Source organism: Mobula birostris, chromosome 4, assembly GCF_030028105.1.
Source record: "Mobula birostris isolate sMobBir1 chromosome 4, sMobBir1.hap1, whole genome shotgun sequence".
Taxonomy (NCBI): domain Eukaryota; kingdom Metazoa; phylum Chordata; class Chondrichthyes; order Myliobatiformes; family Myliobatidae; genus Mobula; species Mobula birostris.
This window is the reverse complement of record NC_092373.1, coordinates 43,000,222-43,016,697: the sequence shown is the minus strand read 5'-3', so window position 1 is coordinate 43,016,697 and position 16,476 is coordinate 43,000,222. Positions and strand designations below refer to the sequence as shown.

Here is a 16,476-nt window from a genome sequence, read left to right as displayed (position 1 = left end):
TGAATATTGGTTTAAAACGAATTGAGTTTTTAAATTTACCTAGACCAGAGATGAATAAAAGATGTTGTACTCCATGACGCACTGAATCAGAGAGTGTAAGGCTGACAAACGATTTTACATTCAACGCATCAACCAAGCTTAACCAGGAATCATACTGTGCCTGAAGAGGATCAGAAGGCATCTCATCTAAAAGGCAGAACATAGGAGTATTTAAGTTACTTTTACTTGTTTATACAGACTTTTATTTACCCAACATTTATGCAGATACTAACGAAACAGAAATCTTTTTAACTGTTAATAACATGCAAACTGAAATCACACAATCATTCTAAATGTAGTGTATTCAGTTCATTGGGGACTAGTATATTTTGGCCCAGTTAGCAAAGTTTCATGGAAATAGTTAAAAAAGTATTAAAACACAAACTCAGTAACAAATTATGCATTTAAATATAAAACAAATACCAATAGAACTACAGTACTGTAAAACTGTAATTAGTTCCTAATAGTTACTGATGGAGGAATTCATCCAGTGTACACAATGAACAAAATCAGCGCAGACACTAGCACAGATAATGGACTGTCTTCATACAATTCTGTTGCCAATTGCATCCCCCACATCTTCATTTTCATTGTAATATTCAAGATGATAGTCCATACCTTCAAATACTATGTAGTTCCTAACTTGTTGAAGTAGTGAAATTGTTTAATTTTCACTTCTGTCCATTTCTGGCACCTCCAAGCCAGAATGCTAGAAACTGCAGTGAGCAAAACAGTTCGGAATTGTCTTCCTGCTAATTTCTCGCCAACTATCGGTGACAAATATCGCTGTTTTTTGAACACAGACACAACTGACACTAGTTAGAACCTGTCCAGCAACAGACTCCTGCCCAGTTAAGTGGCATAGTGCCCCAAATAAATGTTAATTCATTTTTGTTCTTTAAGAGTTGTCCCAAATTCACAGCTTCCCCAATTAACAGATAGCCCGATTAACCGGAACCACTGTACGCAACAGACAATTTGATAAATACTTTTGGAATGGTGAAAAGATTTGATAATAAATGAGAAAACTTAGATGGGGACTGCTGCTTCCTCCTGGCTACTACTGAATTATCTGTCTTACTCAGGTGATTAATGGTCGCATTTACTGGTTGCTGGAAGGCACTGAATTGACAACAGCAGAGTTTCAATACATTGGCAAAATCTTGTCATGTAAGGTGTTACTTATTCATACTATTCAGGCAAATATTTAACATTGAATTGAATGTTTGTTACCCTGGTTACCAAATCAAGAAAAAAAACCCACTCCCTACCTTCAAGATTTTAACCCCCCCACCCCATACTCATCTCATCAACACACCAGTCTCCCAATCACGATGCTGAAACAATGGATGCCGCCAAAGCTGAACAACCTATGATCTGCCACCTGAGTGAACTCTCAAATCAGAGTGACTACCATTCATGTAATACACTGGCTAAAATATGCATAATAACAAACTTAGATTTATAACTGTTCACGTTAAAGTTATCAAATGTTAGCTGCATGATGAAATATATTTTAAACAAATGCAATTTTGTAGAACCTGGCTCAGCAATAAAAATGGCGTGCATCATGCTGACATAATAAATCAGCACAGACAGTTTCATATGCTGCGAGGTTATACACAAATTGCAATGTGGTAATAAAAGTACATTTCTTGTTTTTGAAATGATTATTTGCCCTGTGGTTATTTCAGATAAACAAATGCTTATTTTTAAGGGTTACTTATGAAAAATGAACAAATTAATTCAATGACAAACAGAGCTGAGAGGGCTGGCAGAACATAGGACGAACAAATGGAAGCGAGGGCGTTCATCAAAAATAATATTATGCTCCTGGAAATGAATGACGTGCTTAAGCAGCAAAGGTTCTATTTGGGTATAGCTGAAAAAACTAGAATACTGTTACAAAGAACAGAACCAAAATTGTGAGAAACAGACAGATAAGTTTATCTCAGAAAATAAAACAGTGCTGTCTCTGGATGTGTGATGGGTGCGTGTGTGTGTGGAGGGTGTTAATTTACTCAATAGTCATTTAGAAGTACATGCACAATAAAAGCAAAAGAAATTGCTGAAAAGTGCACAACAAATTGTCTAGATCAATTTATGTCTACCCAATGAGAAAGAACAGATTTTTTGATTTAATTCCAAGCATTTCATCGGGAAATCATTTGAGAACTAATGATGACAATATCATAACAGGTGGAAAGTAATCATGAAATAAGATAATAAACTATCAAAAACACTTTATTTCAGCAAGTGAAAATGATCTGGCGCAGATGGACTGGAAATAAATAATGACAGGTGGAACAGAAAATATGCAGAAGGAAGCCTTTAACCAGATAATGTAGCCATATCTTTTCATTAGGCATCTTGCTCTTAACATGAAAGTGAATGCATCTAAAATTAGAGCTCCCTAGACCAGTGATTCCTAACTTTTCAGTCAGTATAGATTTAGCGATACTTTAGAAAGACTGGACTTGCACCAAAGTAAGTTTCTCTTGCATACTGTGTATATAGATCAGGTCACTGCACAGCGGAACAAGGTAAAAAAAAAAAAAAAAAACAGCAGAATACAGAATAAATTATAACAACTACAGAGAAAGTGCAGAAGTGCACAATAAGGTGCAAAGTCAATGAACTAGATTGAGGTCTAGAGTCCATATTATTTTAATATGGGTTACTAGAGGACCTATAATAACTTGAGTCTGGCTTGTGTATCTTTTGCCTGATGGGAGAGGGGAGAAGAGGGGTCTTTGGTTATGGTGGCTACTTTACTGAGGCAGTGAGAAGAGTAGACAGGGCCCATGCAGGGGTGGTCCTTGATGTGCTGAGCTGTATCCACAACTCCCTGCAATTTCTTTCAATCAGGGAAAAGCAGTTGCCTTACAAAGCTTCGACGTATCCAGACAGAATGCTTTCTATAATGCATCAATAAAAATTGGTAAGGATTGATGAGGGCACGCCAAATTTCTTTTGCCTCCTGAGGAAATAGAGGCATTTGTGAGTTTTCTCGTCATGGTGTGCATATGGTGACATTTTAACTCCTAGGAACTTGTAGCTCTCAACCTCAGTTCATTGTGTAGACCAGAATATTTGCAATGCCCCCCCTTCCTGAAATCAGCAACCAATAAAATGGTGTCTTGACTAAACCCCTCCCTTCAGTGCCACTGAGGGAAAGGTTGTTATCCTGACACCATGTTACTAAACTCTATCTCCTTCCTGTACTTGGACTCATAGTTATTTGAGATAAAGCCCACTACAGTAGTATAATCTGCAATCTTGTAAACCTTCTCTTCATCTTTTTTTCTCCAGTCCTGTTGAAGGCTCTTGGCCCGAAATGTTGACTGTACTCTTTTCCATAGATGCTGCCTGGTCTGCTGAGTTCCTCCAGAATTTTGCGTGTGTTGCTTGGATTTCCCACATCTGCTGATTTTCTCTTGTCTATGATCAGGGGTTCTCAACCTTTCTTATGCCATGGACCCTTACCATTAACTGAAGGGGCTGTGGACCCCAGGTTGGGAACTCTTGTTGGAGATGATACCACTATATCATCTACAAGTTCACAAGGAGGTTGAGGTTACTGTGCAAAGCAAAAGAGGAAGATTAACAGATTTTGGATGTCAAGGAAATCAAACAAAATGGCTTTAGTACAGGAAAATGGCACCATGTCAAAAGATCAATCATGATCTTGGTGAACGCCAGAACAAGTACAAGAGGCCAAATGGCATATTTCTGCTTCTATGTCTTACACTGTTCCAGAAATGGCAAAAGATTTTGCTGGAATCTTACAACACTCCAGCGGAGCTTAGGAGGGTTAATGGCGCCTAACGGCGACTCCTTTGCCTGCGTCTTCGGAAGCAGCTCTATTTCCATCTTTAATATCTTTATTTTTCACTTTCAGGGTTCTTTTGAAGACCCTGACCTGGAGTTACACACTGACTTCGGTTCTTTGCGGGAATGGGACCTGTTGTCAGGGTTCCACAACTGGCTGTTATTCGACATGCCAAGGGTTTGGCCTGACAGTCATAGTCATAGTCATACTTTATTGATCCTGAGGGAAATTGGTTTTCTTTACAGTTGCACTATAAATAATTAAATAGTAATAATACCATAAATAATTAAATAGTAATATGTAAATTATGCCAGGAAAAAAGTCCAGGGCCAGCCTATTGGCTCAGGGTTTCTGACCCTCCAAGGGAGGAGTTGTAAAGTTTGATGGCCACAGGCAGGAATGACTTCCTATGACGCTCTGTGTTGCATCTCGGTGGAATGAGTCTCTGGCTGAATGTACTCCTGTGCCCAACCAGTCCATTATGTCGTGGATGGGAGACATTGTCCTAGATGGCATGCAACTTGGACTTCTCAGACACCACCGTCAGAGAGTCCAGTTCCATCCCCACAACATCACTGGCCTTACGAATGAGTTTGTTGATTCTGTTGGTGTCTGCTACCCTCAGCCTGCTGCCCCAGCACACAACAGCAAACATGATGGCACTGGCCACCACAGACTCGTAGAACATCCTCAGCATCGTCCGGCAGATGTTAAAGGACCTCAGTCTCCTCAGGAAATAGAGACGGCTCTGACCCTTCTTGTAGACAGCCTCAGTGTTCTTTGACCAGTCCAGTTTATTGTCAATTCGTATCCCCAGGTATTTGTAATCCTCCACCATGTCCACACTGACCCCCTGGATGGAAACAGGGGTCACCGGTGCCTTAGCTCTCCTCTGGTCTACCACCAGCTCCTTAGTCTTTTTCACATTAAGCTGCAGATAACTCTGCTCGAGATCGAGACTGGAGAGTCTCAATCATGTTTGGAAGTCTAAGATCTCGGGGTCTGGAGACGAGTGGATCGAGGGTCAGGGTCACGGCAGGAAACTCGTGTGTTGTCGAGGAGGCTGGAAAATCTTTCGCTGTGGGCCCGAAGACCCGAGGTTTTTGCATTTTTCGGACACAGAGCTCGAAGAAAGCGATGAAATGGACTTTTAAAATTGAAACCCAGTGGGTGGTTGTTATGTCTCCTGCTAGCTGTGAAAATGGGGGACACCTTCCTCCCCCTTACCAGGGAGAGAGAGAACCCGTGGTTTGTCGAATTTCGGATGAAATGTGAAGTCTTTGGGGTAACTTTGGTCTGTGTCTCTGCTATTGCTTAGCACACGCTTGGGCTCGGTGATGGTACCGATGTGTTTTTTTTTGCTGGTGGGGCGGGGGAAATCATTACTCTCTGCCGCTTACGTGTGGGAGGGGGCAGCTGGGTGGGACTTTGGGGTTCTCATGTTTAAATGTCGGTTCATTCTTTGGGGCACTTCTCTGTTTTCATGGATGTTTGTGAAGAAAAAGCATTTCAGGATATATATTGTATACATTTCTCTGACATTAAATTTGACCTTTGAACCTTTGAACACTCCTTGGGTATAGTAGTACTGGAGAGATGAAGACGTTATACTCTTATTCACAAAAAGGCCACCAATTAGGCAGCAAAACAGCAGGACAAGAGGCAAACTGAAGCAAAAATTAATGTTCAGTGCACATGGTTCATTGAATATTAAATAAAGAATGATCTACAAAATGCAATAAAAGAATGCTTAATGAAATTTCAAGTTGTATGACAAAATAACATGTTTGTAAAACTATTTTTTGGGATCTGTGCCTCAGTGGCAGAGACCAACATGTATTCCCCATCCCTAGCTGCCCTTAAGAAACTGGTGCTGAATGGCTTCCTTGCACCTCTGCGGACTTCCTTATAATGATACTTCCCTCATTTCATTGGGCAGAGTTCCAGGACATTGAGCTAGTGACAATGAATGACTGGCAAAATATTTCTTAATCAGGTTGGTGTGCAACTTTGCAGAGCAGCTGCAAATGGCAATATTCCCATATGGCCTTGGCTTGCTTGGCAGTAGAGATCATAAAATTTGGATGCTGTAGAGTAATCTAGGGAGCTATTTTCTCCCTGATACCCACTGACTTCAATTTTCAATCAGGACTCTGTATTGCTAAAGGTAGTTACTCACCCTCTATCTTTCAAATTCAGCTTTTAGTCCATGTTAAGATTAACACAGTAATGAGGTCCAGGGCGATATGGTCTTAGCAAACAACAAATTGAGCACCTGTGAGCAAGTGATTGGAGACCAATAATTGTCAATGACACCGTCTATCTATCATTTTGTTGATAGTTAAGAATAGAGATTGATAGTCGCAATTGTTTTTCTCAAAGATAAGGTGGTTAATGGAAAACTCATTAGAGATATCAAGAAATTTTATTGGACTATGGAAAGAGAACAGGACAGTGGGATGAACAGCACTTCTCTTTCGAATAGCTGACTTTTTGACTAGGAATAGATATTTTCAAAATTGGCAAATTCTCACAGAATATCAACTCAAAATCCAAAATACTTCGTGAGAGATGTGTGTCTTTGGCTAGGACTGCTAAACACGTGGTCTGCTGTGCCTGCTACACACGGATCCACTGAAGTCCATGAAACTGACCGTGTGCTTAACAAATATAAAAGCAGTTGTCAAGTACTTGTGCATACCTTCAGTGATGACAATTAAATGTGAATTTCTCATATTCTATTTCTGAATCTTGTAGTCTTTTGGATGTGTAGCCATATTCCTGTAAAATCCGTTTGCTCCAAAATACATCTCAAGGTATTCATACAAAATTAAATAATTCAAACAAAATGTTTCATTGTTTTATGATTTACAGCTGAGGAAGAATTTTCTTTTAACATATGATAGCTGAGAAAAAGGCCAACACTTAGTGAGGTATTCATAATCACTCTAAACCTCTATCATTTATCTGTTTCAAGGTCATACTGTGCTGTCAGGTGGTTATTAATAAAAATGTAAAGTGGATGTTTAACGCTTCTAGTAAGTGCTCCATTATGTGTGTTACAGTTGAAGGCATTTTAAACTTTTATCTTTAAAGTATTGTTATACTTTATGTATAATAAAGACTTGGTTTGGATTTCTCAAACATTACAGTTTGTGAATTATTGTCTCGGTTAAAACTGCAACACCACGTTAGCTATGGAATAGACTTGATATATTCGAGCAAAGCCAGAAAATACTGGAAATACTTAACTAGTTAAATGGTATCTATGAAGAAGAAGACCTGATTTCCAGCACCTGATGTATTTTGCTAATGAAATACTGGAGCTCATTCCACAGATGAATTTGAGTCTATTGGCAGGAAAAAGGTACTGCAACGATTCAATACATCTATAAATTGGCCGTGAACTGGGTTTTAACATAAATCAATGGGTCTATGAATCTTTATGACAGAGTAAATGCATAAAGCTGCAGGTAGTAAGCACACCAAAAGAGATTTAGATTAGATTTAGGGTTAGAGCCTCAAGCAGAAGAACTGGAAAATATAAGTGCTACAAAACAGTGGCCAAGGTATTTTTCAAACGTAAAATCGTTTAGATTAAAACTAGGCACATTCCCACAAAACTATATTTAGCCGAATGAGAACAGTCATTAACATGCAAAAGAACTTAGAAATGATACTTGAAACAAAACTGAAGCCTGCATTTATGCTAAGTTCAAGATTATTGTGGTTCAACTGTACATACATATATCACCAAATGAGACAACATTCCTCTGGACTAAGGTACACAACAGAGTACAAATAACTCACACACATAACACAAACTAATATAGCCTCAGATAAATTAGCATATAATAAGGTGCACACAGTATAGGATACAAGTTAAAAAGTAAACAGGATAACACTACTGACGCTCCATACGTGGTGAGACCTGGGTGGTGGCCAGGGGTTCAGTAGTTTCATGGCCTGGGGGAAGAAGCTGTTTCCCACCATAGTAGTCCTCGTCTTAATACGACGGTACCTCCTGACTGATGGTAGGGGGTTAAAGAGATTAGTGAACGATGGGAGGGGTCACTAACAATGTATAAGGGTCCTGTGTACACAGTTCTCCTGATAAATGTACCTAATGGGTGGAAGAGAGACCCCGGTGATCCTCTTAGCTGTCCTCGCAATCCTTTGTAGGGACTTGCAGTCAGATGCCTTTTAATTCCCATACCAGACAGCAATGTAGCTGGTCAGGACACTATCAATGGTGCCCCAGTAAAAAGCCGGTTAAAATGGAGGGTGGGGTGGGGGGAGCCTCACTTACCTCAATCTCCTCAGAAAGTGGAAACCCTGTTGTGCTTTCAGGGACCAGGTGAGATCGGTCATTATACGTACTCCCAGAAACTTGGTACTCCTAATTCTCTCCACCGAGTAGCAGACATCCCACCTCTCCCGGAAGTTCCGGGAGTCTCCCGCATATTAATAGTGGCTCCCTGATGCCCGCAAATTATATACAATGCCCCAGAAATTGATTTTTTTTGAGAGCGAGCATGAGAGAACGTGCGAGAGAGAGCCAGCGCAAAAGCAAGAAAGCAAGCACAAGACAGCGAGCGCGAGGGAGACAGAGCGAGAGCAAGGAAGCAGCGCGAGTGAGAGCGAGAGCAAGAAAGCAAGCACGCGCGCGAGAGAGCAAGAAAGCAAGCGCGACTGAGAGTGACCACAAGCGAGAGAGTGCGCGTGCGAGAGACAGAGAGAGCGAGAGCAAGAGCAAGAGCGAGAGTGTTCCAAAAAAATAAAATATGAAACGTACGTCACCCCAGACTACACTAAAGTGTACCCCTGCCTAATAGGGGTCAAAATAATGACAGTGTTGCTCGCCGCACTGTTTGCAACAGTGATTTTTCTATTGCCCATGGTGGGTTAAGACTGTAAAAGACATGTTGAGGTGAGAGTAACAGGTGTCATTTGTTCATTAGCATAGCTAACGTTATTTAAACTAATGATGTCATTGACTCTACTCTCCATTCCATCCTGTGCCACCTGGAAAATGGTGCCCTATATGCCAGGATGCTGTTTATTGACCAGCTCGGCATTCAATACGATCATATCTCAGAAGCGGGTGGATGAACTGTCCTCGCTGTGCCTCAACACCAGTAGGAGCTACTCTATTGCAGACATCCCACCTCTCCCGGGAGTCTCCCACAAGTTGATGGTGCTACCTCCCTGAAATGAGTTTTTGCAGGGTGGGATGTCTGGATTAGCCGTGTTTGTGGTACGGCCTGCACCTTTCTGAGTCCACAAGCATCTCTTTAGTCTTGTCCATGTTGAGACTTAAGCTGTAATCACACCATTCTACCAGCTGCTCTACCCCATCTCTGTATGGCGTCTTGTTGTCGTTGTGTCATCAACAAACTAGATGAGTTTGAACTGGATTGCGCTGTACAGTCATGCATTAGTGAAGTGAACAGCAGCGTGCTGAGCATAAAGCCTGGGGTGCGCCAGTGCTCACAGTGATGGAGCTTGCTCACAGTGATGGAGCTAGAGATATTTCTGCCAACACAGACTGACTGTGGCCTTTCTCTCAAGAAATCCAGCATCCAGTTACAGAGAGAGGTGTTGAGGCACAGCGAGGACAGTTCATCCACCCGCTTCTGAGATATGATCGTATTGAATGCCGAGCTGGTCAATAAACAGCATCCTGGCATATAGGGCACCATTTTCCAGGTGGCACAGGATGGAATGGAGAGTAGAGTCAATGACATCATTAGTAGACTGATTTGGGCAGTAGGCGAACTGGGAAGGGTCCAATACAGCAAGAAGATGGGATTTAATGTGTTCCATAACCAGTGGCTCAAAGCACTTAATTACTGTTGAGGTCAGTGCCACTTATGGTAGCCTTTGAGCCAGGTTACTATCGCCCTCTTGGGCTCTGGGATGACAGAGGCTGCCTTGAAGCCTGAGGGGACAGTGGACTGACTGTCTGTTAGAACCTCACTTTATACTCAGAAAGTAGAGAGAAAAAGAGAGAATGCATAAATATTTAGGGGGAAATGACAAGAAATCTATGAAAAGTAATGAAATAGGTCAAAGGAAAATCATGCTTTGTTGCTGACTAGAAAAGCATAAGACCAGATATTAAATTAGTATTTTGCCACTCAAAAAGGTCTGTGGCAATGGGATAGTTAAGGATAAAGTCAAGAATGTGAAATAATGAGCAATCTTAGTTGCAGAGGAAAAAGAAACACTATGAAAGGCAGCAGATCACAAAATTGTGAATCATAGTCGACAGAAAGAACAAATAGTAGAGGTGTTATCTATAAACAAACTCCCATGGATATGGAACTAGTACAGTGGATAACAAACACCTCAATGTAACAGATCAGCTCAGACATTTGGGACACGTTTAGGAACTTGTCCTAACAACTTAAATGCTAGATCTGGCAAAAAGATAAAATTAAACTTCTTAATGTTAATTAATGTCCTTGTAAGGCTAACTAACAGCAACCACACCCATTTTTAAAACACAAATTGGAGCTGATATATTTCCAAGTTCCTTACGAAAAGGAAGCCAACATCTCAAAGGATCTATCTTGGATTCAACACATTGATGCAATCACGAAGAAGGCACGCCCGTGGCTCTGCTTCATTAGGAGCTTGAGAAGAGTTGGCATGTTACCTAACGTCCTTGCAAGTTTGACTAGAGTACGGTGCAGAGCATTCTGACTGGTTCCATTAATGGAGCCTTCAGAGGGGGCTACAGACGGCTGCGGCCCCAGCCAGCTCCATCACAGGCACAACCTTCCCCACCTTCGAGGGCATCGTCAAGAGGTGGTGCCTCAAGCAAGAAGGTGGCACCCATCAGTAAGGACTCTTACCATCTGGAACATGCTCTCTTCAGGTATGGGAGCCTGAGGACCCACACAACAGCATCCACAAATTTACTAATCAAGTCTTGTGTATTTGCATCCAAATCAGTTATCAATACCAACGGCCCCAACACCAGTCCCTGGAGCACACCACCAGGCGCAGGCTTCGTTCTGAGAAACAACTTACTTCGCCCCCTCATTATCAAGGTTCTCATCTTGATGGGAACCTCACTATCTCTCATTATCAGAGGTTCAGTAAACTTACCAGGTTTGCCCTTCACCCTGATAGGAGCAGGCTGCTCTTGGACACCATCTGTCACAATCTTAAAAACAATCATACCTGCCATTAATTCCTTTCCTTTCAAACAGGCTCACCTGACTGACCTCTGCTAGATCTTGTCTGATTCCCACAAAATTAGCCCCTCTCCAAAATTAGGTCCCTAATTTTTGGACCTGCCCTATCCCTTTCCATCACTATCTTAAAACTAACAGAACTGTGGTCACTAGAGCTAAAGTGCTCCCTTATTGCCAGTTAAGTTACTTGCCCAGCCTCCCTCCTTAAGTTGTCCAGAATTATCCTTTCCTGAATGGGGTCCCTCTATATATTGACTCAGGAGATTTCATAAAATCCACCCCCCATCCAAGTCCTTAACACTCTTGGTAGCCCAGTCAATACTGGAGAAGTTAAAATCTGCCATGAATACAACGGTATTATTCTTACAACTATGAGTAATTTCACTGCACACCTGCTTCTCAAGTTCCCATGGATTATTGGAGGTCCATAAAAGCCCCACTATACTGTATCTTCCCTTTTTGTTTCTATTCATATGGCCTCTCTGGATGATCCCGCAATAATGTCATCTCTAAGTGCTGCTTTTACATCCTCCACTACAGCCCTTCTTTGCTTTCCTGTACCTCTGTCACGCCTGTGGTGTCTGTATCCTGGATTACTGAGCTGCCAGTCATGCCCTTCTCTCAACATCCCACTCCTCAGGGTCAGAGTTCATCCGCCTTATCTGTCAAAGCTCTAACACTGAAACAAAGCTGCGTATTCCAATCCCTGGCCATCCTGATTACTAAACTTGCTCTATGGCTACTGGTTTCTTCCATGACTTGCTCATACTGAGAGTCCTCCTGCCCCCGCCAATCTACTTTAAACCCTCCTGTGAAGCACAGGCAACTTTCCCTGTAATTCTATTGGTCCCTCACTGTTTTAAATGCAACACTAACCTCCTGTACCGGGCACCTCTACCTTAGAAGAGATCCCGATGGTCCAAGAACCTGAATTCCTGGCTCGCTGAACCAGTTTGTCAGCCATAAATTTACCCAGCCTCTGATTTTATTTCTCACCTCACCAGCTGGTGGCGCTGAGCATAAAATGGTGACACTACACTCAAGGACCTGCTTCTTAATCCCTTGCCTCACTCCCAAAACTCACTCTGCAGGACCACATCGCCTGTTCTAGCTACTTTTCAAAAGCCTACCGGTAGTTAATTCCATTTTTGCTAGTACTTCTCATTTTCTAAGTGAAAGTTGTATGGCAGCAGGTGCCTGACTACTTCTCTCTGCCAAATTTACCCAGGATCTTACTGCCTTGTTCAGCTCTATGAGCTAAACATACCTCCCAATTCTTGCTTGGGCAGTTACCACAGGCCTTGATCCAGGCAGCGCCATGATACGTTGCTCCAATATGGTCAAGGGGAACTTTAATGTCTCAGTTGATGCCCTCCTTCAACTGCGCTCTCTGTCTGCTGCCCCATCCCAATCCATCACCTCTTCCCTGTCTGCCGCCTCTTCTCCTGCCCCTGTCCCAACAGCAGCATCAGGGGTTACTCTGCCATTACGCATTCCTTTTGTATTTAGTCTCCCAAGAGATTCCCCACCACGACCACAGCTCCTCTGTTGGCAATACAGAAAATAAAATCATATGGACAGCCAAGATTCTTTGTAAGTACAAGAAGACCTGACCAATATGGAATCACGGGTAATTCTACCCATGACAGTCTTTGAAAAGAAGAACTAAATAACATGGCTGTGCAAAAACACATCATAGATCTCCTAATTTTAAAAGGAAGCATAAAATACCAAGACAAAATTAGACTACATTTACATATATGATTGGTTCAGTTGTAGATAAAATATTGTGTTCAGTTTCAAATGCCCCACTTTAGAATAGTGAGGTTTGTAAAGAAATACATGAAAAAAAGTATCAGGAAGAGAGGCTCTGATTATAATGGAAGCACTGAAAAGCTTTGGCAGTTCATTTAAAAACAGAAGGTCAGGAAAATCTGGTAACAGTTTTCAAAACAGCGATACCATTTAAGTAAATAAGGAAAAATTTTTGACTGACTGATCTATAGTTTGAAGTCATGTTGAATTTCAAATCAAGAACAAATAACGAGAACATGTCCCCCAAGGAACAAAGTGAAATTGCACAAATGATCGAGAAAAAAAGGATTGGAGGGATACGAGGACATAGTGGGCAAATGTAATTGGAACTACTTGCTTGAATGGAGAATAAACATTATGAGACTAATTGTGCTCAGTGGTCTGCATATAATGACCTGTTACTTTATAATTACTATACATTTTTAATGATAGAAGCAATATTCACTCAACTTTTAGGATCCTAATAAGTACTTGAAATGCAAGGTACAGGAAAAGATTAAGTAAAATTGACTAAATTCACAGCTGTTTCAGAAATGATCTGTATATGATATTGAACATTTTTCTTTTGGTGAAATTAAATATTATTTCATAAATATGAATTGATAGAAGAAAGTAATGTAAATTTTGACACATAAGTGAATCTACATATAACTGTAGTTTGTTGGTATGTTAATACAATGATTGATAAAATCAGGAAGCTGTGCAACACAAATATTACTCAAGTTTAAATGAGATGCTTGTTACCTGAAAATGGTTCAATGTATTTGTAAACATTCAGCAAGATCCTAGCATGAATAATTGAACGTGTTACACAGACGTATATTGCAGAATGTTGGCAGCAAGGAAAATCAAAGTCACAATAAGCCATTTGTTGGTGAGGTTCATTGGGTGAAGTGATGGGTGTAGAATACAAAGTTTTCAAACATCAAGAGATCGAGATAATTTGGTACAGAAAACATTACCCAAGCATAGCAGAGATTTTCACTTAGGGTGAAAATAGAGACATGGCAGATTTTACCTATCTCTAATCTATGTTAAATCCAAACGTGCATTTCTTCAGTCAAATAAAAAACTTAAATAAGGAATTTCACTTCACAATAATGTTAAAGAGAAGAAAAGCAAGGATTGTTTACCATGGAGCCTGGAAGTTTGAGCAGAGACTTAATCCAGGTGTTGAAAATTAGGAAGGGCTATGATAAAGAAAGAAGAAATTGTCTCTATTAAGACAGAACCAAATGATTCAGTTTCAAGGTAACTGGCAAAAGAAACAGAGAGGAATTCACATTTTTTATACAATATGAATTTTTATACAATGGATTGTGGTGGTCTGGAATGCACTGAAAAGAATGGTGAAAATAAAATTAGTATCATTTTGGGTAATCAGAGATATGAAAATCTCTTGACCTGCACTATAAACAATGAAGAAAAACACAGCATTTTCAATGATTTAACAAATTTAAAACTCATATTGGGAAATTAAGAGCAAACAGTTGCCTACCCAAATTTCCTTTCTGAACATGACCAAGGACATACAATCCACTTTTTTTTAGGTCATTTGCAAAACTTATGAGTTGAGTGCTTGTTCTAGGGTTGGCCACCATCAGCAGAACTTGTGGGCGCCAGAATTTAACATGATCCTTCCGAACATCAAGCATGAGAAGATACTTTCTGACCTGAAAACACATGTTACGGAATTCAGAATTTTACTGCATAAACATATTAACAGTACAAAATAGAACAGTACAGCACAGTACAGGCCCTTTGGCCCACGATATTGTTCTGACCTTTTAACCTATTCTAAGATCAACCTAGCTCTTCCTTCTCACATAGCCTTCCATTTCTTTCATTCAGGTGCCTATCTAAGGATCTCTTACATGTCCCTAATAGCTCTGCCTCTACCAGCACACTGGCAGTGTATTCTATACACCCACCACTCTCTGAGTAACAAACCTACCACTGACATATACCCCTATAGTGTCACAGGGTGGCAATGGTTAATATGAAAGGACATACTGTGACATATGCTCTCTCGTATTAAACACTGCCATCCTGGGAAGAAGGTGCTGGCTATGCACTCTGTCTATGCCTCCTGTCATCTCATACACCTCTATCAAGTTGGCCTAGCTTGCTGAATCTTTCCCCAAAAGGCTAGTTCTCTAATCCAGTCAGCATCCTGGTATATCCCCTCTGCACCTTCTCTAAAGCTTTTCTAAAATGAAGTGAACTACCACAGAATAAACTACCATAAAAAATCTATTTCTTAAGTGAAATGAAAATCAAAATTGATTCTGATTAGGAATACCTCTTAGGAACACTTGTAAATCTGGACCAATTATCAAAAAATATTCTTTCATTCCTTTGATGAATACGTTCTTGTACTTATATTTTGTATTTAAGTGCCACTTTCTTAGTCATCTTGACTTTCACATGGTAGGGTTTCAATGAAATCTGCACTTATTTGGTATGCAATCAATGTACACACAGTCTTACATATGTGGATTATTAAATCAATAATAAGCATTTGTAAAAAAAAAATGACTTTGTCTATTCCTCTGAATGTTACCGTTAATCAGATAGCTAGATAATCTGAGACAGAAGCTTGACATAGTTACTGCTGAAATGAAAATTAACTTCTTTCCCCAAATGGGCAACCAATAAGATCTAATCCTGAACCCATGGCAAATTTGTTTAATTAGCTTTTCTTCTATAGAAAACGTTCTTGCTGTACTTCTGCAAATATTTTCTCCTACTTCAGTGCAATTAAATCTTGCAAGCTTTTCCAATATTCAATTTATTTTGTATTAACATTAGCAGGTCCATAACAATCTAACAGAACACCAGTTTTGAGAAAATTTCATCTGAGAGGTTTCTCTGCAAATACTGCCTGTTACCCATGTTGTAATTTTCATTCAGATTATGAGCTTCTGAAACACAATGGCAAATCTGCCTGTATTTTTGCATCAACAAGTGATGGCAATGAAAAAAGTTTTATTTACAGATTTCAATCAACCTCAGTTAACTGTTAAAATTAAATTTGATCAGAGGTACAATTGCACTAATGATGATTTGTTAAGAAATCTATTACACAAATGATTACATTGCAGAATTAACATCATCTCAGAACAGTTTCTATAATAGTTATCTGTACCTGATGAAAGATAATAGCTTGGCTGATATAACCCCAGCTGCTAGAGGGTGATACATAGTGAAGGACCACCAGCAATATTAGCATGAAAGCAATACTGGATGAGGCATATATTGGGCTTATCAAGAACATCATAATTCCACAACCAATGATCCCCAGCACGCAAGTGTGCCACGTGAAGTAACGGAAGGTTGGTCTGAGAAGAGAAAAAATAAATATGGAATAGAACAAATTAGTTGATGAGCTAATGTGATGTACTCTACAAATTAAATATGCCATCTTTCAAGGGCACTAGAATGTTATTGACTGGAGCAAATACAAGCTGTATTATGTACTGTCCTATCCCCCACAATCTCACTTAATTAACAACTCCAGAACAGTAATTTTACTAGGTGAACAGTATGCTTTGTTACATAAATAAGTCTGGAGTTATGTTGCTT

The 16,476-nt window shown here is 40.2% G+C and overlaps 1 protein-coding gene across 1 annotated transcript in view; it reads right to left on the bottom strand.

Annotated features, from left to right (window-relative positions):
• LOC140196302 (solute carrier family 12 member 9) overlaps nucleotides 1-16,476 on the bottom strand; it is a 131,754-nt gene that overhangs the window by 3,390 nt on the left and 111,888 nt on the right. The window contains exons 10-12 of the mRNA XM_072255273.1: nucleotides 16,040-16,232; nucleotides 14,390-14,564; nucleotides 40-186 (exon numbers count right to left, since the gene is read on the bottom strand). Of these exons, the coding sequence (XP_072111374.1) occupies nucleotides 40-186; nucleotides 14,390-14,564; nucleotides 16,040-16,232 (515 nt within the window). The remainder of the gene's footprint in view (nucleotides 1-39; nucleotides 187-14,389; nucleotides 14,565-16,039; nucleotides 16,233-16,476) is intronic.